Raw genomic sequence first — 27,995 nt, forward strand, 5'->3', positions numbered from 1 at the left:
AAAGAGAAAAAAAAATCATGGTGTGGCCACCATCATCCCCATTGAGAACCTCTGGAGTATACTTAAAATGAAGATCTATGAAGGTTGGGTGGCAGTATACCTCCAAACAACAACTATGGGAGGCAATACTGGCATCTTAAAATGAAATACTGCAAGAAACTATACATGGACTTACAAGAGAGAATTGTTTATGTTATCTCCAAGAAGGGTGCATATGTTAACATGTAACTTGAACTGTAAATAGTTTTTTGTTTTAAATTGTGTTTATTTTTTGTAGAAAAAAAAAATCATGCAGCACATATAACAGAGGTCTTTTCTAAGTTCAATATTACCCATTGAATGCTTTCAAACTGCATTCTGCATAACTATGTGGAACAAAGTGTTTTTTTTTTTTGTTTTTTTTTTGTTTGTTTTTTTCAAAATATCAATATTAAAAATCTAAAAATTATAGCAGTATAAAATTAATCCTTGGAATGATTTGGAAAAACAATGAAAAATGGCATCTACATAATAATTTGGATCGTGGTGTATATATACTGTATACTGTATACACAGTTGTGTTCATAAGTTTGCATTTTTTAAAGAAAAGATGAGTGAGAAGGGAAAACAAATTTCTCTTATTTCTTAATAGACTCAGGTTAATATGTAAGTCATACCAGAATGGCGCAATCCTCAAACAAATCATAACAAAAAAGAAAATAAGAAATAAACCCTGTTTAAAAGTTTGACTTAATATCATGTATTGCCCCCTTTAGCATCAATAATATCATGCAGTCTTTTGTAATAATTGTGCATGAGGTCCCAAATTCTCTCAGGTGGTATAGCTGCCCATTCTTCTTAGAAAAATGCCTCCAGTTCCGATAAATTTGCACGTTTGAGATCTCCCCAAAGTGTCTCAATGATATTGAGGTTGGGAGACTGTGATGGCCATGCCAGGACCTTTACCTTTTTCTGCTCTAGCCATTGGAGGGCCAACCTTGCCGTGTGCTTTGGATCATTGTCATGCTGGAACATCAAGGAGTGTCCCATGTACAGCTTTCATGCTGTAGAATGCAAATGGTCTGCCAGCATTTTCTGATAACATGCTGCATTCATCTTGCCATCAATTTTTGTGCCACTGGAGCTCATACAGCCACTAAATAACAGATCCACCACCATGCTTTACAGTGGGGATGGTGTACTTGTCACCATCAAATATTTAAGGCCTTATTGACTCCGCCCCAAGCATAGGGTTTATGGTTGTGACTACAAAGTTAAATTTTGGTCTCATCACTCCAAATAACTGCTCTAGAAGGTGTGAGGCTTGTCTAGGTGCTGTCTAGCATACTGAAAACGGGCCTTTTTGTAGCATGGGCACAGTAACCGCTTTCTCCTGGCAACTCGACCATGCAGGTATCCAACTCGACCATGCAGTATCTCCTTATTGTGCTCCTCAAAACAGAGCAGCCTGTATTACTCTGGAAGTTGTTTGTGTTTTTTTCCTTGCGTCCCAAACAATTCTTCTGTCAGTTGTTGGTGAAATCTTTCTTGGTCTCCCTGACCGTAGCTTAGTATCAACAGAACCTCTTATTTTTTTTTACCTCTTGATAAGAGTTGAACAGTACTGACTGGCATTTTCAAGTGTTTAGATAACTTTTTATAAACTTTTCCTGCTATATAAAGTTTGCAGGTCCCTTGGCAGTTCTTTTGTCTTCCTCATGGTGCAGTATCTATTGAAGTCAGTGCATCACCTCTGAGCTGAGAAACTCACTGACTATTTATGCACAGACACCAATTACAACTGCAATGAATCACATGTGTGGAAATGTCCCTCTGATAGCAATTTAAACCTCTGTGTATCAACCTGTGTGTTTATAATGTGGCCAAACATTCAAGGATGTGGAAACTTTTGAACAAAGTTGTTTAGGTGATTTCAGTTATCATTAGGTTTTTAAAAGGACTGAAACAACGCTGTTATAATTAATGACTTCACAAGACCATTATCCTTAAATAAGAAACAATTCTTTTGCAGTATCAGACTTTTTTCAGGGTAAATATTTTACAGAATATATGATAAAATTGTTTTTTCAGGGACTTTAACTCGGGCATGGATGTTGATACCAGAATGCTGTATGCTGAGTATTTCATAAACTGCTGATCTCCTGGGAATTTCACACACAGTCTCTAGACTTTGCAGAATGGTGCAAAAAAAATCAAAAAACAATGAGTGAGCAACAATGTGTGTGGAAATCACATTTTGACATTACATAAACTTTTTTTGCAGCAACATGTTACTGCATGCCAACACACTACTGATAGGCCATGTTTTTAGTCTCTGAGTATTGTTGGAGTAAGTTTAAATGATTTTAATTTTCCTTACAAAAATGGTTAGTAGTTTTAAATACAATAAATTACATACATCAACAATTTTTTCAAAAGTAAATTTGGAAACAAACGTTTTATGCTAATATGCTAATTCTTATATGCTAAAATGATATGTTATCATAAACTGTTATAACAGCTGAACTAGCTTTAACAACATTATGTGTATTTTAGGTAGCTAGTATAAACATGTAGGGAACCATATTTATTTATATGCCTATGGATACAACCTATTTGTTGAATGTTCCTGTGAAAAATGGCAGTGATTGAACAGGCTACTTAGCCACAGAGATTTACAGTAATGGTAAATAGAATTAACACACTTTTTTAGTTCTACAATATTGTTTATTAGGGCCTAAATAACAATTGTCTGGTCCTCATCAACATCTATGACAAAACTAATAACCACAGCAACAAAAAAACAAAAGAGACTTCAATATGTTTAGCAACAATACCTTGAAATAAATGGTTTATATAGTGTAAATATTGTCTGTAGTATATCAGGCTTTTGCACAGTTTTGGAGAAATTTTGACCCACACTTCTTTACAACATTGCTTTATTGATGTTTAAGTACATTCATTTATGCACAGCTTTCTTAATATCCTGACACAGCATCTCATGATTGGACTTTGACTTGGTCATTCCAGCATCTTGATTTTTAAATCTTTAGCCATTAATCTCCAGTGTTATTTACTGGTGTACTTGTGATCAATGACCTATTGCATAACCCAGTTTTAGCCCAGTTTAAGTTGCCAGATGGTATGAGGTGTTTGCAGTGATATGACGTGTTTTGTTCTTGTCAAACATGGCACTGTGCATAATGACCAACATCTTCAAAATGGTCTCATAAGACCAAATGATATTGTTCCAGAATTTGGTTTGTTCAGATGCAATTCTGCAAACCATTTGGCAATATCATGTTCTTTTTCCTAGCCACCCTTTCATGAAACTCAAATTTGTTCCGTCTTTTTTTTTATTGCTGTGTCATGAACATAAACATGTAATGTACTTACAGGTGCCTGTAGATTTGCTTATATGAATATAATAAGTAAAAGAAAAACAGCTTAAAAAGATTTGAAGATCAACAGAACCCAAGAAACGTTATTTATGTTTAACGCTTACCATAATCAGCATAGTTCTATACAGTATAAAGCTCTGTAACAGCTTACAAACGGGATTATAAAATAGAGAGTAAGCAACTCTGGAGGTGCATATTATAAGGAATTACCTAGTTCTACTATATGTTCTAAAGTTCTCTTTGAATAAGTTTAATCAGGCTTAATCATAGTTTAGTTTTAAGCAGTAAGCGCATGTTCTATCTAGACTGCAGAAATTCAGAGAGGAATGAAAGAACATGTAAAATATTTTATTTAATATTTCATCCAGCTGAGAAAATGTGCTTTAAAAGAAAATGCAAAGGACATGCTAAAAAAAAAACTATACAGTAATAATGCTACCTGCAATTGATACTAATTTCATCCTCAGTAGTTGAATAAATGAAAAATGATAAGCCAAAAATTTCACAATGCGCACTCAGAGACTTCAAATCAAGAACACAAAGCATTCCCACACAGAAAGTTCACATCATTGTACACTGTGTCACATTTTAATGAATTTATGTTAAATTATATTATATAGATGTTTAACTCTATTCTAATATTTAAATATATAAATATATACAGTTTCTTCTACAGTTTTGGTGTTATTTATGAAAAAAGAAATGATATTCGTATATAAAAGAAAAAAAACAGCATCATATGAATCTTTAAAAACTATGATTATTCAAGAAAAATCTTCTCAAAATTCTACCTAAAATTGCACTAATGATTGACTTTCAGGCCTCAGAAATAGTATAAATTCTCTACTGAAACAAAGAATCTACATTAAAAAAAAAAAACAAGACTGAATAGTCAGTGCAAGTATATGAAATGTAAATATAAATGTGTGCTACATTAAGTAATATATATGAAATGTTTATAAATGTGTACTACATTAAATAGTAACTGTATTTATTTAAATGCAAGTAACAAACAATGTAAAAATATTCCACTATAACTTAATTTACCCTTTGATTTTACTGATTCCAGTGTGTAGTTGAGCTGCTACTTGCTGATTCTGTTACTTTATATTTTGAAGTTTTAGTTACCACAGTGAAAGTCCCTTCTTTTTTTGTGGTGAATGTGTTTTGGGAAGAAACTTCCTGAGTGGAAAATTCAGTATTTGGCATGCTCCTGTAGAGACCTCCAGAAATATCTTCACTAGAGTACTGTAAAGATGACCTACTTTTCTTTGGAGATCTCTCTGGTGTAATCTGCAGGATGTCAGTGGAATGGGGGCTAATAGTGACTTTGGGGATTTTAAACCAAGTTGCCTCCTCTTTTTGTTCCGCTTCATTCCTGTTTCTAACATCGTCTATGGATCCACCCTCATTTTTGTCACTGGTCTTTCCTGAGACAGCGCCAAGTGAAATATTTGGTACTGGTGACTCAGAGCCTTCTGTTAACATTTTCAGCCTGGCTTCTGAAGAAACTAAACAGCCTTTTTCACTTTCCTCATCACCATTTACAGACTTCTTCTTGAAACCAGGATAGGATATTTTTCCTGATTTAGCTTTTGTACCTGATTTAACTTCCATGCTAACCTTGTTCTCAGATTCCATGCCCATCTCGAATTTCTCTTCTTCTCCCACATCTGTAAAGTATGGTGAAGAAAACTCAAGTTTGTGCAAACTATAAGAGGCTGTTTTTACTTCTTCATCAATTTTCTCCTCCTTGTCCTCTTTCTCCTCAAAATTTGTTCCTTTACCTTTTAAGTGTGACTTTTCAAAACTTTGCTTCTCTCTGATTTTTGTCACTTGGCACATTTTGGTCTCTGCACTTGCTTTGCTGGTGACATTAACATAGCTTTCTGTTTGGGAATTAACCAAAACAAAAACAGCTTTTGTCACTTTAGGGATAGGAGGGCCCTCATACTGTATTTCAGGGTTTGTGATCAAAGAAGATCCTTCTGTTGATTTAACATTAACTTTGGCTTCAGGTGAAGGCAGAGCCACACCAAACTTTGGTATTTTGATCATGTTACCTGGTTTTGTATTCATTTTTTCACTAATGTCATCTTCAACAGTCCTATAGTCTTTTACTTTTATTTCAGTGTTAGGCAGAGACAATCCATCACTTGAACCTGTATCTGCATTCACATTACTAGAAATTAATTTTTGCCATCCTGCTTTGTCCATTTCTTCAACTTGAATTTCTCCTTCTTTGCCTTTTAGCAGGGATATATCTGTGGTTGGATTATTAATATCAGGCAACTTGAACTTTGCATTTTGTTTTGCTTTTGGTAGGACAAAATCCAAATCTACTTTTGGTACTGATATATCAATAGTTGGCATTTTTGGGATTTTTAAACTACCCTCATAAGCCTGGATATCTGCCTCAGATACATCAATCTCAGATTTTGGCAGCAATGCCTCTCTCTCTGGTATGTATGGTGTTGGTAGGGATATCTCAACTGAAGGCATTTTGACCTTTGCCTTTGCATCCAGTATTGGAGCCTTAAAATGCTCCTTACCCTCTGTCCGAATATCAAGTGAAGCATTCACACCTTCTTCAGATTTTAGCTGCAGTCTTTTGTCTTTCATTTTCTCATCCATATTATTCATATCCATATCCAAACATGTAGATAATCTAAGTCCCTCAACTTGTTTGTCTTCAGTTTTAAATTTCCCCCCAAATTTAGGAAATGAAATTTTTGGCATTTTTAGAGTCACCTCTGGGATTTCAAAACTTGCCCCAGATGATGGTCTGCTACTTTCACCTTTGAGAAGTTCAATATCTTCTTTATCAGTGCATTTTTGTTTGGGGATAGCAAAATCAATATCAACCTTAGGGGCTGATAGGTCAACACTTGGTAACTTTACAGGTAATTTCAAATTTCCACAAACACTGGCATCAGGCAAATTTATGTCATTTATGTCTGGTGCATGATGTTTTGACTCACCATAAGGTGATTTCATTTTTGGTAATGAAAGTTCAAGTTCAGGCATATGCAGCTTTCCCAACATTGCAATATCACTTTCAAAATCATCACGGCCTATTGCACTGCTTTTTGGAAGTGTCTGATCAATTGTAATTTCTACAGGTCTCTCAATATTTGGAGAAAACCTAGGAGATTTCAATTTTGGTATAGAAAGGTCAACTTTGGGCATGTGAAACTTTGCACCTTTCTCAGAATGACCTTCAAGATCTCCTTTTACATTTCCTCTTGGCAGGTGAAGATCAACATCTGGCAAGTGAAACTGTCCATCTTTGATTTCAGGGCCTACACCACTGATATCAACTTTAGGTGTCATAACCTTAGTTACAGAAATGTCAAACTTAGGTAATTCCATCTTTCCTCCATTTACAGATTGTCCGTCAATAGAAATTTGTCCTTTAGCCATCCCTTTTGGTTCTGAAATGTCAATAGGTGGCATGTCAACTTTCCCTTTTGGTACAGAAATGTCAATGGAAGGAATGTCAACTTTTCCAAATTTGATATCTGGGCCTTCCACACAAGTCTTACCTTCTGGTAATTTCATTCTTGGTAGTGAAAGATCAACTTTTGGCAGAGTGAAATCAATATCTGGCATATGAAACTTCCTGCCCTTGATGTCAGGTCCCTGAACATTGAGATCAACCTTTAGTGGTGTTACATTTGGTAAGGAAATGTCAACATTTGGCAAGTAAAACTTTCCTCCTGTTCCAGAGTGTCCTTCAATTTCAATATCCCCTTTAGGCTTACCTTTGAGCAAAGCGATGTCAATGGATGGGATGTCAACTTTCCCTTTTGGTACAGACATGTCAATGGAAGGCATGTCAACTTTCCCAATGTTGATATCCGGGCCTTCCACATTAATCTTACCCTCTGGTAACTTCATTCTTGGTAGAGAAAGATCAACTTTTGGCAGAGAGAAATCAATATCTGGCATATGAAACTTCCTGCCTTTGATGTCAGGACCGTCAACATTGAGATCAACCTTTGGTGGTGTTACATTTGGTAAGGAAATGTCAACCTTTGGCAAGTCAAACTTTCCTCCTATTCCAGAGTGTCCTTCAATTTCAATTTCTCCTTTAGGCTTACCTTTGGGCAAAGAGATGTCAATGGATGGTATGTCAACTTTCCCTTTTGGTACAGAAATGTCAATGGAAGGAATGTTACTTTTCCCAACTTTGATATCAGGGACTTCCATATTAATCTTACCCTCTGGTAATTTCATTCTTGGTAGAGAAAGATCAACTTTTGGCAGAGAGAAATCAATATCTGGCATGTGAAACTTTCTGCCCTTGATGTCAGGTCCCTGAACATTGAGATCAACCTTTGGTGGTGTTACAGTTGGTAAGGAAATGTCAACCTTTGGCAAGTCAAACTTTCCTCCTGTTCCAGAGTGTCCTTCAATTTCAATTTCTCCTTTAGGCTTACCTTTGGGCAAAGAGATGTCAATGGATGGTATGTCAACTTTCCCTTTTGGTACAGAAATGTCAATGGAAGGCATGTCAACTTTCCCAATGTTGATATCTGGGCCTTCCACATTAATCTTACCCTCTGGTAACTTCATTCTTGGTCGTGAAAGATCAACTTTCGGCAGAGAGAAATCAATATCTGGCATGTGAAACTTTCTGCCCTTGATGTCAGGTCCCTGAACATTGAGATCAACCTTTGGTGGTGTTACAGTTGGTAAGGAAATGTCAACCTTTGGCAAGTCAAACTTTCCTCCTGTTCCAGAGTGTCCTTCAATTTCAATTTCTCCTTTAGGCTTACCTTTGGGCAAAGAGATGTCAATGGATGGTATGTCAACTTTCCCTTTTGGTACAGAAATGTCAATGGAAGGCATGTCAACTTTCCCAATGTTGATATCCGGGCCTTCCACATTAATCTTACCCTCTGGTAACTTCATTCTTGGTAGAGAAAGATCAACTTTCGGCAGAGAGAAATCAATATCTGGCATGTGAAACTTTCTGCCCTTGATGTCAGGTCCCTGAACATTGAGATCAACATGTGGTGATGTTAAATTTGGTAAGGAAATGTCGACCTTTGGCAAGTCAAACTTTCCTCCTATTCCAGAGTGTCCTTCAATTTCAGTTTCTCCTTTAGCCTTACCTTTGGGCAATGATATGTCAATGGATGGTATATCAACTTTCCCTTTTGGTAAAGCAATGTCAATGGAAGGAATGTTACTTTTCCCAACTTTGATATCAGGGACTTCCATATTAATCTTACCCTCTGGTAATTTCATTCTTGGTAGAGAAAGATCAACTTTTGGCAGAGAGAAATCAATATCTGGCATGTGAAACTTTCTGCCCTTGATGTCAGGTCCCTGAACATTGAGATCAACCTTTGGTGGTGTTACAGTTGGTAAGGAAATGTCAACCTTTGGCAAGTCAAACCTTCCTCCTGTTCCAGAGTGTCCTTCAATTTCAATTTCACCTTTAGGCTTACCTTTGGGCAATGATATGTCAATGGATGGTATGTCAACTTTCCCTTTTGGTACAGAAATGTCAATGGAAGGCATGTCAACTTTCCCAATGTTGATATCTGGGCCTTCCACATTAATCTTACCCTCTGGTAACTTCATTCTTGGTAGTGATAGATCAACTTTCGGCAGAGAGAAATCAATATCGGGCATGTGAAACTTTCTGCCCTTGATGTCAGGTCCCTGAACATTGAGATCAACATTTGGTGGTGTTACATTTGGTAAGGAAATGTCAACCTTTGGCAAGTCAAACTTTCCTCCTGTTCCAGAGTGTCCTTCAATTTCAATTTCTCCTTTAGGCTTACCTTTGGGCAAAGAGATGTCAATGGATGGTATGTCAACTTTCCCTTTTGGTACAGAAATGTCAATGGAAGGCATGTCAACTTTCCCAATGTTGATATCTGGGCCTTCCACATTAATCTTACCCTCTGGTAACTTCATTCTTGGTAGTGAAAGATCAACTTTCGGCAGAGAGAAATCAATATCTGGCATGTGAAACTTTCTGCCCTTGATGTCAGGTCCCTGAACATTGAGATCAACATTTGGTGGTGTTACATTTGGTAAGGAAATGTCAACCTTTGGCAAGTCAAACTTTCCTCCTATTCCAGAGTGTTTTTCAATTTCAGTTTCTCCTTCAGCCTTACCTTTGGGCAATGATATGTCAATGGATGGTATATCAACTTTCCCTTTTGGTAAAGCAATGTCAATGGAAGGAATGTTACTTTTCCCAACTTTGATATCAGGGACTTCCATATTAATCTTACCCTCTGGTAATTTCATTCTTGGTAGAGAAAGATCAACTTTTGGCAGAGAGAAATCAATATCTGGCATGTGAAACTTTCTGCCCTTGATGTCAGGTCCCTGAACATTGAGATCAACCTTTGGTGGTGTTACAGTTGGTAAGGAAATGTCAACCTTTGGCAAGTCAAACTTTCCTCCTGTTCCAGAGTGTCCTTCAATTTCAATTTCTCCTTTAGGCTTACCTTTGGGCAATGATATGTCAATGGATGGTATGTCAACTTTCCTTTTTGGTACAGAAATGTCAATGGAAGTCATGTCAACTTTCCCAATGTTGATATCTGGGCCTTCCACATTAATCTTACCCTCTGGTAACTTCATTCTTGGTAGTGAAAGATCAACTTTCGGCAGAGAGAAATCAATATCGGGCATGTGAAACCTTTTGCCCTTGATGTCAGGTGCCTGAACATTGAGATCAACATTTGGTGGTGTTACATTTGGTAAGGAAATGTCAACCTTTGGCAAGTCAAACTTTCCTCCTGTTCCAGAGTGTCCTTCAATTTCAATTTCTCCTTTAGGCTTACCTTTGGGCAAAGAGATGTCAATGGATGGTATGTCAACTTTCCCTTTTGGTACAGAAATGTCAATGGAAGGCATGTCAACTTTCCCAATGTTGATATCCGGGCCTTCCACATTAATCTTACCCTCTGGTAACTTCATTCTTGGTAGTGAAAGATCAACTTTCGGCAGAGAGAAATCAATATCTGGCATGTGAAACTTTCTGCCCTTGATGTCAGGTCCCTGAACATTGAGATCAACATTTGGTGGTGTTACATTTGGTAAGGAAATGTCAACCTTTGGCAAGTCAAACTTTCCTCCTATTCCAGAGTGTCCTTCAATTTCAGTTTCTCCTTTAGCCTTACCTTTGGGCAATGATATGTCAATGGATGGTATATCAACTTTCCCTTTTGGTAAAGCAATGTCAATGGAAGGAATGTTACTTTTCCCAACTTTGATATCAGGGACTTCCATATTAATCTTACCCTCTGGTAATTTCATTCTTGGTAGAGAAAGATCAACTTTTGGCAGAGAGAAATCAATATCTGGCATGTGAAACTTTCTGCCCTTGATGTCAGGTCCCTGAACATTGAGATCAACCTTTGGTGGTGTTACAGTTGGTAAGGAAATGTCAACCTTTGGCAAGTCAAACTTTCCTCCTGTTCCAGAGTGTCCTTCAATTTCAATTTCTCCTTCAGGCTTACCTTTGGGCAAAGAGATGTCAATGGATGGTATGTCAACTTTCCCTTTTGGTACAGAAATGTCAATGGAAGGCATGCCAACTTTCCCAATGTTGATATCTGGGCCTTCCACATTAATCTTACCCTCTGGTAACTTCATTCTTGGTAGTGAAAGATCAACTTTCGGCAGAGAGAAATCAATATCGGGCATGTGAAACTTTCTGCCCTTGATGTCAGGTCCCTGAACATTGAGATCAACATTTGGTGGTGTTACATTTGGTAAGGAAATGTCAACCTTTGGCAAGTCAAACTTTCCTCCTGTTCCAGAGTGTCCTTCAATTTCAATTTCTCCTTTAGGCTTACCTTTGGGCAATGATATGTCAATGGATGGTATGTCAACTTTCCTTTTTGGTACAGAAATGTCAATGGAAGTCATGTCAACTTTCCCAATGTTGATATCTGGGCCTTCCACATTAATCTTACCCTCTGGTAACTTCATTCTTGGTAGTGAAAGATCAACTTTCGGCAGAGAGAAATCAATATCGGGCATGTGAAACTTTCTGCCCTTGATGTCAGGTCCCTGAACATTGAGATCAACATTTGGTGGTGTTACATTTGGTAAGGAAATGTCAACCTTTTGCAAGTCAAACTTTCCTCCTGTTCCAGAGTGTCCTTCAATTTCAATTTCTCCTTTAAACTTACCTTTGGGCAAAGAGATGTCAATGGATGGTATGTCAACTTTCCCTTTTGGTACAGAAATGTCAATGGAAGGCATGTCAACTTTCCCAATGTTGATATCCGGGCCTTCCACATTAATCTTACCCTCTGGTAACTTCATTCTTGGTAGTGAAAGATCAACTTTCGGCAGAGAGAAATCAATATCTGGCATGTGAAACTTTCTGCCCTTGATGTCAGGTCCCTGAACATTGAGATCAACATTTGGTGGTGTTACATTTGGTAAGGAAATGTCAACCTTTGGCAAGTCAAACTTTCCTCCTATTCCAGAGTGTCCTTCAATTTCAGTTTCTCCTTTAGCCTTACCTTTGGGCAAAGAGATGTCAATGGATGGTATATCAACTTTCCCTTTTGGTAAAGCAATGTCAATGGAAGGAATGTTACTTTTCCCAACTTTGATATCAGGGACTTCCATATTAATCTTACCCTCTGGTAATTTCATTCTTGGTAGAGAAAGATCAACTTTTGGCAGAGAGAAATCAATATCTGGCATGTGAAACTTTCTCCTCTTGATGTCAGGTCCCTGAACATTGAGATCAACCCTTGGTGGTGTTACAGTTGGTAAGGAAATGTCAACCTTTGGCAAGTCAAACTTTCCTCCTGTTGCAGAGTGTCCTTCAATTTCAATTTCTCCTTTAGGCTTACCTTTGGGCAAAGAGATGTCAATGGATGGTATGTCAACTTTCCCTTTTGGTACAGAAATGTCAATGGAAAGCATGTCAACTTTCCAAATGTTGATATCTGGGCCTTCCACATTAATCTTACCCTCTGGTAACTTCATTCTTGGTAGTGAAAGATCAACTTTCGGCAGAGAGAAATCAATATCGGGCATGTGAAACTTTCTGCCCTTGATGTCAGGTCCCTGAACATTGAGATCAACATTAGGTGGTGTTACATTTGGTAAGGAAATGTCAACCTTTGGCAAGTCAAACTTTCCTCCTGTTCCAGAGTGTCCTTCAATTTCAATTTCTTCTTTAGGCTTACCCTTGGGCAAAGAGATGTCAATGGATGGTATGTCAACTTTCCCTTTTGGTACAGAAATGTCAATGGAAGGCATGTCAACTTTCCCAATGTTGATATCCGGGCCTTCCACATTAATCTTACCCTCTGGTAACTTCATTCTTGGTAGTGAAAGATCAACTTTCGGCAGAGAGAAATCAATATCTGGCATGTGAAACTTTCTGCCCTTGATGTCAGGTCCCTGAACATTGAGATCAACATTTGGTGGTGTTACATTTGGTAAGGAAATGTCAACCTTTGGCAAGTCATACTTTCCTCCTATTCCAGAGTGTCCTTCAATTTCAGTTTCTCCTTTAGCCTTACCTTTGGGCAATGATATGTCAATGGATGGTATATCAACTTTCCCTTTTGGTAAAGCAATGTCAATGGAAGGAATGTTACTTTTCCCAACTTTGATATCAGGGACTTCCATATTAATCTTACCCTCTGGTAATTTCATTCTTGGTAGAGAAAGATCAACTTTTGGCAGAGAGAAATCAATATCTGGCATGTGAAACTTTCTCCCCTTGATGTCAGGTCCCTGAACATTGAGATCAACCTTTGGTGGTGTTACAGTTGGTAAGGAAATGTCAACCTTTGGCAAGTCAAACTTTCCTCCTGTTCCAGAGTGTCCTTCAATTTCAATTTCTCCTTCAGGCTTACCTTTGGGCAATGATATGTCAATGGATGGTATGTCAACTTTCCCTTTTGGTACAGAAATGTCAATGGAAGGCATGTCAACTTTCCCAATGTTGATATCAGGGACTTCCATATTAATCTTACCCTCTGGTAATTTCATTCTTGGTAGAGAAAGATCAACTTTTGGCAGAGAGAAATCAATATCTGGCATGTGAAACTTTCTGCCTTTGATGTCAGGTCCCTGAACATTGAGATCAACCTTTGGTGGTGTTACAGTTGGTAAGGAAATGTCAACCTTTGGCAAGTCAAACTTTCCTCCTGTTTTAGAATGTCCATCAATTTCAATTTCACCTTTAGTTTTACTTTTGGGCAATGATATGTCAATGGAAGGCATGTCAACTTTCCCAACTTTGATATCTGGGCCTTCCACATTAGTCTTAACCTCTGGTAATTTCATCCTTGGTAAAGAAAGATCAACTTTTGGCAGAGAGAAATCAATATCTGGCATATGAAACTTCCTGCCTTTGATGTCAGGACCCTCAACATTGAGATCAACCTTCGGTGGTGTTACATTTGGTAAGGAAATGTCAACCTTTGGCAAGTTAAACTTTCCTCCTCTTCCAAAGTGTCCTTCAATTTCAATTTCTCCTTTAGGCTTACCTTTGGGCAATGAGATGTCAATGGATGGTATTTCAACTTTCCCTTTTGGTACAGAAATGTCAATGGAAGGCATGTCAACTTTCCCAATGTTGATATCCGGGCCTTCCACATTAATCTTACCCTCAGGTAACTTCATTCTTGGTAGAGAAAGATCACCTTTTGGCAGAGAGAAATCAATATCTGGCATATGAAACTTCTTGCCTTTGATGTCAGGACCCTCAACATTGAGATCAACCTTTGGTGGTGTTACATTTGGTAAGGAAATGTCAACCTTTGGCAAGTCAAACTTTCCTCCTGTTTCAGTGTGTCCTTCACTTTCAATTTCTCCTTTAGCCTTACCTTTGGGCAATGATATGTCAATGGATGGTATGTCAACTTTCCCTTTTGGTACAGAAATGTCAATGGAAGGCATGTCAACTTTCCCAATGTTGATATCAGGGACTTCCATATTAATCTTACCCTCTGGTAATTTCATTCTTGGTAGAGAAAGATCAACTTTTGGCAGAGAGAAATCAATATCTGGCATGTGAAACTTTCTGCCCTTGATGTCAGGTCCCTGAACATTGAGATCAACCTTTGGTGGTGTTACATTTGGTAAGGAAATGTCAACATTTGGCAAGTCAAACTTTCCTCCTGTTCCAGAGTGTCCTTCAATTTCAATTTCTCCTTTATCCTTACCTTTGGGCAATGTTATGTCAATGAAAGGCATGTCAACTTTCCCAATTTTGAGCTTAGGATTTTCAACATTAACCTTACCCTCTGGTAACTTCATTCTTGGTAGTGATAGATCAACTTTTGGCAGAGAGAAATCAATATCTGGCATATAAATCTTCCTGCTCTTCATGTCAGGACACTCAACATTGAGATCAAAATTTGGTGGTTTTACATCTGGTAAGGAAATGTCAACTTTTGGCAAGTCAATCATTCCTTCTTTTCTGGATGGTCCTTCAATGTTAATTTTTCCTTTAGCCTCCTTTTTTGGTAATGATATGTCAATGGAAGTCATGTCCATTTTCCCAATGTTGATATCAGGGGATTGAACATTAATCTTACCCTTGGGTAACTTAATTCTTGGTAGTGAAAGATCAACATTGGGCATTTGAAACCTTCCTTCTTTATCAGTCTCACCTTCAAGATTGACACCCCCTTTTACGTTTCCTTTTGGTAAGGAGATATCAATATCTGGCATGTAAATCTTCCTGCCCTTGATGTCAGGACCTTCAACATTGAGATCAAACTTGGGTGGTGTTATATTTGGTAAGGAAATATTAACCTTTGGCAAATCAAACTTTCCTCTTGTTCCAGAATGTCCTTTAATTTCAATTTCTCCTTTAGCTTTTCCTTTGGGCAATGACATGTCAATGGATGGCATTTCAACTTTCCCTTTTGGTACAGAAATGTCAATGGCTGGCATTTCAGCTTTCCTGACTTTGAATTCAGCGCCTTCCACATCAGTCTTACCTTCTGGCAACTTCATTCTTTCTAGTGAATGATCAACTCTGGGCCAGGAGTAATCAATATCTGTTCCATGTATATTCCTGTCCTTGATATTAGGACCCTTAACACTGAAATCATCCTTGGGTGGTGTTATTATTGGTAAGGAAATGTCAAACTTTCCTCCCGTTTCAGAACGTCCTTTTTTGTCTAGTTCTTTTTTAGCTTTACCTTTTGGTAATGATATGTCAATGGATGGCATGTCAACTTTCCCTGTTGGTACAGAAATGTCACTAGATGGTATTTCAACTTTCTTTACTTTGATATCAGGCTCTTCAATATTAATCTTGCCTTCTGGTAACTTCATTTTTGGTAGTGAAAGATCAATTTTTGGCATCTGAAATTTGCCTCCTTGTTCAGCCTCAACTTTGAGATTGGCACCCCCTTTTACCTTTCCTTTTGGCAGGGAGATATCAATATCTGGCATGTGAATCCTTCTGCCCTTGATTTCTGGATCTTCGACACTGATATCACCCTTAGTTGTTGTTACCTTTGATAGGGAAATATCAAGCTTTGGGTCATCAATCATTTTCCCTTTTCCAGATAGTTCTTCAATGTCTGTAGCTTTGCTCTTTGGTAATGATATGTCAGTGGATGGCATGTCAATTTTTCTGACTTTGATATCAGGACCTTCCACCTTAATCTTCCCTTCTGGTAACTTTATTCTTGGAAGTGAAATATCAACTGTTGGCATTGGAAAAGTCCCTTCTTTACAATGCTTAACTTCAAGATCCATACATCCTTTTCCTTTTCCTTTTGGCAGTGAGATCTCTTGACCCTCAATACTGACATCAAGGCTAGGTGATTTTACTTTTGGTAAGGAAAGCTCAGTGTTTGGAAACTTGATCTTACCTCCTTTTCCAGAATAACATTCAGTGTTAATTTTGTCTTTAACCATCCCTTTTTTGTCAACAGATGATATATCAACTTTCCCTACATTAATAGCCGGGCCCTCCACATTAATCCTAGCCTGTTGTATGTGCATTCTTGGTAGTGAAAGATCAACCTTAGGCATTTGAAACTTTAAACCTTTACCTGCCTCACCTTCAACCTTAATATCTCTTTTCACCTTTTCGTTTGGCAGAGAGATATCAATATCTGGCATGTGAAACTTTCTCCCCTTGATCTCATGGCCCTCAGCATGTCCTTCAAGGTCAATATCACCTTTAACCATCCCTTTTGGTAATGATATAACGTTGGATGCCATGGATCCATCAGCTTCTTCTCCAGTTATATGTTTTTTCCCTAAATTTATATTAGGTATTTGTATGTCACTTTGCATGCTTATTTTCTTTCCTTGCACACATTCATCACTATCTTTCATATGTGAATTTGGAATTTTTTTTTTATCTTTAAACATTTCTATTTCTCCTTTTGTTGTTGAAAATTCTGTACCTTCTAGAGCAGATTTTACTTTAGCTTTTGGAAATTTAATTTTTCTTGTATTTTCATCATGGGGTTTCATTCTTTCTAAACTTCCATATTGCTCTTCACAAACTTTCTTATGTTTCTTCAGTTTAAACTTTGGGAGAGCAAACTCCACATCAACCGGAGTAAAGTCTAATCTACCTGATGATTCCTCAATGTCCATTTCTGCTTCAGCTCTTGTTCTCTTGTTCTCCTTTAGTCTTTTCAATCCAAATCTTCCTCCCCTTTTCTTTTTTGCTTTGAATTGTTTGACACTTCTCACACTCTGAAAGAAAACATAATGCAATGTAATGTAAGATCTCTGAGAGAGGTATATTATAGATAGAAGAGATATAGCTAAAATATAGAAGCAACATTAAAAAACAAATAAACAAACAAAATGTTTTGTATATTTTACCATTTTTTGCCTCTTAGTCTTAGTTCCTCTGTGATCAATAATAGGTCCACCTAGATGACCGCTGACTTCAGTTTGAGCCACAGTCCTTTTTAAGGAGAATGACACTTTATAAGGTTCTGCACACTGGAGGATCTTCAGAGCATCTTCATATTTCACATTATCAAAATACACCCTGGCACTCAGCAACTGATCTCCTATTGAAGCACACCATTATACAAACACTCAGAAATTAATCAAGTTCAGCCAAACAACATAAAACTATTTCAAAAAGTAAAGAAGCATACAAGAATTTCTCTATTGTAGAAATGACTAAACATAATATATTCTATATGTTTTTTGGTATGTAAATGTAAAATTTCTGTGTTATTTTATAGAAATATGAAGTGTTATTACAAATTCATTGATTGACTATTAAGGTCTTTTTACCTTTCTGGAGGCTGAGATGTTTTGCTGCAGGTGAGTCTTTCAAGACATCTTTGATAAAGATTCCCTTTGTCCCTCCACCCACCACACTGTAGCCACTTGCTCCTACTTCAGCTTCTGTCTCTACCACCACCTCCACTATCTCAGAAAGATGGCTCTCCTCCTGATTCTATAAAGATGTATAGATAGACAGTTAGCAGTTAGATAGATAGACGGATGGATGGATGGATAGATAGATAGATAGATAGATAGATAGATAGATAGATAGATAGATAGATAGATAGATAGATAGATAGATAGATAGATAGATAGATAGATAGATAGATAGATAGATAGAATTTGTACATTGTCTATACTGTATGCTGGTTGTATACAGCCAACTGAAAGGTTATTGGTGTGAAACCCCTTTCACAAATAAAATAGTAAAGTGCCCCTCATTAGAACATAGTACTTTTCATCAGTACTAATTTTCAGTACTACCGATTTTCATACTCAGTAGAGTAAAGTAATGGGACTTTATGCAAGTCTCGCTCTCACCTAAAATCAGAACTTGAATGATTCTTATTCTCAGCTGCAGTACCTTGAGTGACGTGTATCATCAGTTGAATGCAATATTAATAAATGAAGTGATTATCATTCTTACAGTATTAATAGATTGAATAAACTTCAATAGCATAGAGTAATAACAGATTGAGTAATATTCATCATCTGTAGAGAGCAGTAATACTGTAATGTTCCTTTTACTCTTATCCTCAAAGCGACATTTGAATGATACTTATGAACAACTGAGTAAACACTGACCTTGGTTTTTAATATATCTAGTTTTGTCATTATTGGTATCATAATTATACCACATTGGCACAACCTCAATTTAACCCAATTTGTACTACATCAGGCTGAACTACAAAATTGACTACAGTCTCTATTTTAGGATAGCTGTGACATTACATTTGGTCTTCCAAAAAGGTGTACTGTTTGTGAAATTAATCATCTATTATTATCATGGTTCTAGCTTACCCCAGACTCACTCTTTCCCTTTGAAGGATCCATGCTTGCAATATTTGAGTTGCTCTGTTTCAGGTAGCTTCTTTTTTTACTTAGAACTTCTTTTAGTTCTGCATGGAGTTTTTCCTTCTGAATCTGAAAAAAAGTACAGTATGTAAGTTTGCCTGTGTGTCAGCTGGCAAGTGCTGGGCCTGGTCCACACTGACAGATGGAATTTTGAAAGCTGAAACACCTACAGTTCATTACATAAAAGATACTGTACATAGATGTCTATGACCTTTTCACCATTCAGCCATTTTCTGATTTTGTTTTATCAACTTAAAACATGCTTTCTTGTCATTTGTATACTATATAATACACAAAGCAGTCAAATGTGAAATTACAATGAAAATACAGTAAGCTGACCAGAAATGTTTAGCAGTCTTCAAATTGTGGATATTAAATGACAATAGTACATCAGTGTTTTCAACAAGCTACGTGTTCCCTTAACCACATGTTAAAATGTCATTTTACATTTTTATCCACTTGAGAAGGAATCCATTTAAATTTGTTAGTGTGGACATTGACTACAGTATATACTAACACAATAGGCATGAAACATTAATACTGAATTTACTGAAATAACCATTATACCTTTAAATGACTTAAAAAATTTTACATTTGCAAAATTTGTACTTTATTATCTATAAAAATGCTATGGAAGTAATAAATTATAATAAAATTATAAATTCTTAAAACTGTCACTCACAACTCTTTCTGGGCTGTCCTGATTTTCTGTGGAGACGCAGAAGCTCTGGCTGATTTGAGGAACAGAGGGAGGCCTATCTGATGGAGGTGGCTGTCTTTTATCTTTCACCTGCTCATATTAAAGACATATCAAAGAATAGAGGATCTAATATAATTTTTATGGATCACCAAACAGACAGTATTTTGTAAACAAGAGGGAAGGATCAATGTTGCTCAGCTGTGTTAGGTATAGGAGTAGAACCAAAATATTCCTAATAGCGGAATTCTAACAGAATTCCAAGTAGCTGACTCAGTACTGAGTACAATATTTATCACTGTATATGGTTTATAAAGAGTATGCCCATTTCCCGAGTGACTTATTTTTATCTCATTTTTACAGCTGAGCAATTAAGGGGATTTGAACTCACGATCTTCTGATCAGTAGTCACGCCTTAACCAGTCAGCTACCACATCCCCTGTGTGGTATATTTACATTACTATGAATTTACTATGAATGAACTATGAAAGGTTATACTTTACAGGTAATATAGTGCAACAAACATGATGTAATGCCTAATGAAATGATAGGTATGTGAACTCACAGGTGGTTTAGAATGGCTGTCCTCCAGTTCTCTGTGTGAGTCTGAAAACAAAACAAGTCCTATAAAGATATACTGTATAATCAGTAGAAAAATAATATCCCCACTACTGAGACCCAACATATAAAAGATGTTGTGTCCAATTTAAATTAATTTGAATTAGGTAATTTTTTAGGTTAAAAAAACATCTATTACCAGTCATTGACCAAATTAAAAAGCTCCTTCTGTCGTAGCATGCCCCCTAAATACTCTGAGATTTAAAAATGTGCTAAGATCTGAGTCAATGACAGCTTTAGGGTATTCAAGTCACATTTCAAACAAAGTTCTGTGACACACCAGGTGGCAGCAAAATCTTCTAAACATAATACACAGTGAAAACATCCAATGGTCAGATTATATAACATGAAGTAGTTCTGCCACAAGATCACCACTCACCTTCTTTTACCCAGTGGTTATTCAGATATTTTTTTGATAACTCTCTATGCTTTGGAAGTATTAATAAATCAAATCTCAACTTTAAACATTTAAATTTTAAATCATTAATGATATTAAGACAAAAACATGTGACTCTATTCACAAAAAATTATAATGTTAGGCTTGTTGACTTGACTATTTAATATATAATGACAGACATGGCTATCATTACACTTTTAAGATACTTTCCATGGTGATTTTACTTTCAAGTATGCAGTGCCACACCCGTCTCTGGTTGCTATCAAACATTCTAACGGTGTTCACGGTGTCAATCTGCATATTTGTCATCCCTCAACGAGTGGCAGAACCAAGTGGCAGTCCCACTTATATAAAGCCATTACTCTGCTAACCACCATGTAGGCCGGACACTACTAAGTATACAGAAGATAACCTCTTAGCAAAGCTAAACATTGTGTAAACATACAGACCACCATAATATAAAGGATAATGGATAGCAATATATGAGTGCAACAATACATTATAAACATGGCCATAGCAAGCTATTAGGGTACTGAGGTCTGGCCCTCTGAAATTTTGAAAGTTGTTGTTCTTTGATAAAATATACACTGTTTAACAAAAACATCTATTGCATTGCATTTTTCGTAGTTTTGTTCATACTAATTGGAGCCAGAGCAGTTTATGGAGGAATCAAATTATAACATAATGGAGATTTAAAAACCTAACTGCTGTTTTGATCATGAGTATATATCTGACTAAATCCATAACAAAAACCCTATACAGTAAAAATGAAGTAAAGGTAATGTGTAGTTAAAAATGTAAATGCTAATGATATTTACTTTGTCATAATGCATAAAAGAAATACATAGGTTAAGGTGTCTCTGAGTGGGACATGGAGACCCCAGCCACCTAGCATTAGCCGTGAAGATTATTTAAGTCTTAAAATCCTCTCAAGCCTGCCAAGTTATTTCATGTTAGCTAATAAGACTAAATACATGTGTATGTAAGAATGTGTAATAAATGTATAAAAGTCCTTTCTGTCAGTTTCCATACTGTATATAGACTGAATGGCACACCCACTCCAAGCTGTTCTATGTACTCAATATTTTCTCTAGTGATTAATCTGCATATAGCAGGAATTATATATTTTTTGCTTTATATGTGCTGGCACAAATCACAGATTGAAAGAAAGTTGATTACAAATCAGAACTGAATTTGAGTATTTGGGTGTCTGACTGCACTATTTTAATTTAGACTAATATCTAACAATTGATGAGTTTAGAACTTAAGTCATAGTCACTGGAACAGTCAACACTAATTTATTGGCATACATGTGTGTGTCTTATATAACTAATTGAGTGAAATAAGCAGCTGTACTCATGTGACGCTATACCCTCAGTAGTGGTCTGCGAGAATGTTGGCGCTCAAATTTGATCTTTATTTAGGTGCACAATGCTGTGACACATCTGCTTTCAAAATCAATCATTCAGCAGCTGGGTATTCAGTGCCTACTGAATAAAATGATAGACTGAGAGATAGCCAAAACTGCACAAGGTGTTTAACACATAGTATCCTATGTATTAAAGTATAGTATTCATAGTATAACAATTATGTGACAAATTACATTTGTTAAATGAACAACACTTATTATTTAATGAGATGCAGTAAATAAGTTGTTTATAAGGCTATAAACCACTAACTCATTTTTTTTGTGTAGGGAAGAATTACCAGTCAGAATAACATCCTGTTACACTCCTGGTTTTCTTTTTTGGGTATCTTATAATTTTGGCAAGAGCGTTTCCCCTCATTGTATTCTCATTAAAAAAACACTGAATTGACAACAGCCTGATCTTTAGCCTAAGACTGATGTGGATTTTTTTCCAAGTCGAAGCTATGCAGTACTGTGATTTTTTTCTACTGTAAGTATGGAACAGCAACTTAGATACATTTTTCATGGTGTTTGGAAGACGCCCTTATCCAGAGCGACTTACATTTATCTCATTTATACAATTGAGCACTATGAGGGGTTACTCAAGGGCCCAAGAGTGGCAACTTGGAAGTGCTTGGTTTTGAACTTCTGATCAGTAGTAAGACCACTGTTTCTGTGTTTATAGTGTAGGGTGTGTGGTGAAATACACTGCATGCTTTTGTGTGTTTTAGGCAAATGGAGGATGCATCTATCTATCTATCTATCTATCTATCTATCTATCTATCTATCTATCTATCTATCTATCTATCTATCTATCTATCTATCTATCTATCTATCTATCTATCTAGATAATGCACTTTATAAGTGAATCAGTAACAGGTGTTGTGGTGTGCTTTGTGTAACTATAACTGTTTTTATTAGAGTTATATTAAAAGTTATACAAAAAACTTTTTTTTGAACCTTTACCTGTTTTATCTCTAAGTATTCACTTTAATAAATTAGAACACCCATACAAGTTCAATAAGTATCATACTAAATGCAATTATTTGCATAACTAATATAATAATAACACATAATAACACATTTAAAGAAAAATGTTAGATTCAGTTAGATACATGCTAGCCACAATTTTAGCATCATTTTCACTACAATAACTACAAGGAGTCTTTTAGTGTCGGTGTTTCCCGGTTGCCTAGCAACAATGTTATCACAAACACTTTAATGCTGAAAAGGCCAGGTATTCACCCATATTAATCACAAACTTAAAACATAAACTATTTAAATACTTTATCTGTCATTTAGAATTTTAAAAATCGTGTAAGGAGCATATGTGCATAAACCCAATGCTAAACAATGGATCTCTCTTAGATAAATTATCCACTCTTAAATAGAAATAGCTGTGAGAATGCAAGTTTATTTTTTACAGTTTTTGCAATGAAACATCATTGTAGTTAAATGTATAGTTGTATGTATTGACCACAAAATAAATAGAGGACGATTGACTTACCGGCTGCTTGTGCAGAAAGTCAGGATATGTTAATTATTTTAAAAAGCAGCGGTCACTATGAGTTATTGCTACACTGCACTGAGGTCTATCTTTAGAGTGTCAACAAGTGTTTTGTACACATTTCTTACTCTCACTGCTGGAGACACTGCAGTATTGCACCACTGAAAGGAATACATAATTTTCCCAAATTAGCAAGCTGGCTAAAGTGTTGAAATATATTGTATGGTATTTTATGGATGGTATACTTTTATTATATAATTATATTTCGATATTTCAAAATGACAAAGTGAGCTGATTTAAAAAACAGTTCCCTGCCATGTGTATGGAGATTTTGTATACAAATGTATTTTTATTTTGTAAAAACAACCTATTTCTGCTCAATAAAGGTCTTCACAGCCTGGAGCTTCACATCTTTGATCTGTAGAGCTGGAGTTAGATATTAATACTTCCTTGTGGATATTTGGCATAACTTGACATGGCTTGTAGGTAAAAATGAAAGAGATTAAAGAGTTTAGTCTTCTTTTGACATCTACGCATCTCTAAATTGTCTTCATAAAACTGAGCCTTATCACACAATATTTTACCATGTTGTTAGTGGTTAGTGGTGAGCTTCTCCCGTAAGTCTACAGTGCCCTAAACCTCACTGCCAAGACTGCATGACACTACTGTATAACTGGATGCCGTTTGAGGGAGATATTTATGGACAAAAATGTGGGTGTGACAGATTATCATTACTTATTAGCTACGTAAGCCTCATAGCAAAACTAAAAAAAACAATCTTGTTTATTTTGTGCATGTATGTTGTACAACCTATAAAAATGTGTGCAGCAATATACAGTTATCTCTAAGATTTTTTACAATTCTGTCATTTTTTAATCAATTTATTTTTATAAATGTTTTCCAGCAGAAATCAGATTTTAGGCTGCACATCTATTCTGTGCTGACATTTTAAATACATTTTAAAGCAACATATGAAACCAACTTAAAAACACTATTATATGTTTTAAAAAATATAATAAACACCTCCATGATTTCAATACACACTGCTATGATAACTATGGCATGTAGAGACTTGGGTCTTATGACTGGACTCTGCAGCTGTTGCCTCTCTGTAAAACCAATATAGAGACAGCTCCAACACACACACAAACACACACACACACACACACACACACACACACACACACACACACACACACACACACACACTCCCCTGCATACTCCATAGCTCAGGTCAAGAGTGTATTGCAGTCTACAAAGAATCTCTCATACTCATGAGGACTACTGGCTGCAAATTATTGCAACAATGCACTGCATAAAGGATGTAACATACACATATAAAGTTGTCGAATATAATTAATAACAAACTTAACACAGATAAACGGTTATTTAGCATAAGATCGCAAACACAGGCCATGCAGTGTAGTTGAAAATATCTTTGGTCATAATGGACAATGTAAATTTGGCCTCAGAGTTCTGTTTCTTTGCCTGTTAGATCTGACAGACTGATTAACACTAACAGATCTTTGGTATATGATTTTTAAGGATTTGGGCAAAAATGTTTCAGGAGATAAGGAGCAAAACAGCAGGCTTTTTAAAGACAGATTACACTGCTGAATTTCATCATGTTTGGAGGAGTTAAGTTCTCCACCCAACAACTACGTCTTCTGCCAATTCTGCTTTATGCAATACAAACATTTATTTATATAGTAGCTTTAAAATGCTTTTAAAAATTATAAAAATAGAAAACAGCATTTATATGGTATTTAGTCAGAAAATAATATTAATACAAAAGGCTGAACATAAACTACAGCTTAAAAATGTTCTTTCTTTCTTTTGCTATAGATATGTTTATTGGTTCATACTTCCATAAAACAGTTGTATAATTAATTATTTGTTGTATAATACATTTATTTAACACATTTAATGCATCGAATAAAAACACATTTCTATACAAAACTGTTTTTTTTTGTTATTTATTGAATTTACTATATGTAAACATTCATTGCAGACAATCACAAATTGATACCAGTATATTTGCTGTTGCATCTATTCAGCACCAGAAAGTGCACAATTTGTTGGACAATTTAAGGACAGAAACATCCTTGTACCTACCGTAATCAATGTGTCCTTCTGATTAAAGATTATTAATATAAGCACAGACACACTCACTCTCTGCCCTCTGACAGCCAGCTTTCTGACCTGACTGAGCTTGGCTAATTTATAAAATGGAAATACATTTGCAGAAAGGCAATTGGGTGAAGCCCACAGGATGGCCCATGTAGGGAGGGAGTAAAGGCAACAGGACAAATGCCAAGGGATGGCCCATGTAGGGAGGGAGGGAGGAAAGGCAACTGGATGAAGCCCAAGGGATGACCAATTCAGGGTGGGGGAAAGAGAGCAGGTTTCAGAAAGGAAGCAAATCTATACTGGGAGATAAACAACTTCATGCTAACAATGCTAATCTACTATAAAGTCAGCAATGCATTCTTTAAATAAGTTGAATATTTTTCTGAACACATTTAAACCACAATGACATTACAACCAATACCAGGACATGTTTAAGTAGGTTTTATATGCATTACTTGTAAACTCACCCTAAATCTATAAACAAATGAAACAATAAAAAACAAGGTAAATATTATTTTAGTTGCTTTGCATGACATGTGTTGGTGATCCAGTGAGCAAAAACATTTCGTCTGTGTGAGTTGCCATTGTATTGAGTTAAAACAATTGAGTTTACATGTGAAGTTCAGCGTCAGCAGAATAACATTCCAGGGAGTAGAGATAGACAATGTCACATGATGGCAAAAGTCACATGACTTGGAGAATTCGTTGGAACACAAACATAAAAAGCACTTGCATACTATAAAATTATTTATTTTACCTAGATTACTGCTAGTTTCACACACACACACACACACACACACACACACACACACACACACACACACACACACACACACACACACACACACACACACACACAATAAATAACTTAGATACCATTAGATATAGTATTAAAAACAACAATTTTATAATAATCTGGCGATAGTGAATCTCTTCCATGGGCACTTGCAGGAAGTCTGGCTACACCCAAGCAGATAAACACACACACATAATTCTTAACTCATAGATAAACCAAATGTGGCAGCAGAACAATGCAGACGCCCTTCTCTGTTCGCCTCAACCACCACACGTAACATTATTTACTGAAAGGAAAGACGGCTCAGGAAACAGGTCAGAGAGATTCTAAATAGACACATAACCTTCATGTACTGTTTAATTCTTAGCATTGTTAGGTCCCATGCCAATTTCAAGTTTACACCAATACATTGTATTATAAAATTGTATAATACTAGTGAATCTGATCACATATCTAGAATGACAGAGGACTAGTTTCCACATTTTACAACTCTATAGGCACAAATGCTTCTTTATTTGGCATGTGAATAATGTGAATTCATATTTCTTACAGTTTAACTGGCATGCAGTCTATTGCTAGGCATAAGCTAGGTACTAACTGAGGCTAACAATTTAGCTCATTTTTCTAAATAAAACAACATAAAGGTGAAAGTGACATTCTTTTGCAGAGGTGATAAGGGATATTTCTACAGTTTATGTTAGATGTGTTAAGACTATACAAGAAGGATATTGCTGTGACCATATCACTGACCATTAACAAAACTTTCACCACATTTTTAAAACAAAAATCAATTCTTTACTGCCACTAAATACTCCCAATTACATGAATCTTTTAATAAACACAATATTTTTAAAACAGCTTACGATCAAAATCACAAAGCAACACCAGAACATAATGTAAGAACCATAACAATGTCTATTTTTTATATTTCATTTTTAATGATATTGTAAAATGATGGTTATAGTTATGTTATACAGTAACATTGTAATAACATATGTTTCTGGATACAGTGCTGAAGGATGGGATGGAAGTTAACAAGTTAAAACAATGTTATAGCTTAGGAGGAAGATATGCACTTACCTGTGTTGGAAGAAGGTGTCCAGTTGACATGAAAAAATCCTCTCAGACAATCACACATGATTGACAGAGATACAACAAGCACTCACAAACACTGCACACACAAACAAAACACATGCACTTAGTCCTGTTCTTTTCACACAGCTCGATTAGGTTGTTGGAGCAGATAAGAGATACGATTTGTGCGTTACCCCACTATATAGCCTTTCTTCAAATGGTATAGTTTAGCTTAGGTGGGTATTTTGTATCCATCAGGTTGCATCAACTCAATAAAAAAAACTCAATCCTAGTGTGGTACATTGTGGAACATGAGTAATGAATATTATTACCACTATGCAGTGCTTAAAAAAGACTGCATGAAATAGTGTAGTATATATTGAACAGGGCGTGGTTACCAAAGTCCAGTGCAAAAGAGAAAGGGGTAGACTCATGGATGGATGGCTGGCTGTATGGAGAGAAACAGGAATGGAGTGATTGGTCTGAGGGGACTGAACAACACAGAATGGAGTGTTAGCGGTTTGAGTCAGCAGATTGTGTTGTGCAAAATCCACCAGTCTTTTGTTCACTGTTTTAACTTGGATTAGTGAAATAAACAGCCCTTGGACTTCAGTGTCAGACAGAGATCAACATTAGTGATAACAACAAACCAAAGGAAAGCATTCACTCACTC

General features: G+C 36.3%; 1 protein-coding gene across 1 annotated transcript; it reads right to left on the reverse strand.

The window, feature by feature from the left end:
• Nucleotides 1-2,684: 2,684 nt before the first annotated feature.
• prx (periaxin) lies at nt 2,685-27,600 on the reverse strand. Its single transcript, XM_047822369.1, has 7 exons — nt 27,329-27,600; nt 19,958-19,998; nt 19,378-19,485; nt 18,642-18,764; nt 17,628-17,793; nt 17,202-17,395; nt 2,685-17,069 (listed from the first exon to the last, which is right to left on the reverse strand). The coding sequence occupies exons 1-7, from the start codon at nt 27,384-27,386 to the stop codon at nt 4,437-4,439; spliced, it is 13,323 nt and encodes a 4,440-aa protein (XP_047678325.1). The 5' UTR covers nt 27,387-27,600; the 3' UTR covers nt 2,685-4,436.
• Between the last annotated feature and the right edge of the window lie 395 nt (nt 27,601-27,995).

The sequence above is a fragment of the Tachysurus fulvidraco genome, chromosome 13, assembly GCF_022655615.1.
Source record: "Tachysurus fulvidraco isolate hzauxx_2018 chromosome 13, HZAU_PFXX_2.0, whole genome shotgun sequence".
Lineage (NCBI taxonomy): Eukaryota > Metazoa > Chordata > Actinopteri > Siluriformes > Bagridae > Tachysurus > Tachysurus fulvidraco.

What these genes read in the sequence shown, in the direction of transcription:
- prx (XM_047822369.1), bottom strand. Translation starts at nt 27,386, where the DNA reads ATGTGTGATTGTCTGAGAGGATTTTTTCATGTCAACTGGACACCTTCT. An exon ending in ACAGCCATTCTAAACCACCT is followed by an intron (nt 19,486 to 19,957) that starts GTGAGTTCACAT and finishes TAATATGAGCAG; the next exon opens with GTGAAAGATAAAAGACAGCC. An exon ending in AGACTAAGAGGCAAAAAATG is followed by an intron (nt 17,070 to 17,201) that starts GTAAAATATACA and finishes GTTTTCTTTCAG; the next exon opens with AGTGTGAGAAGTGTCAAACA.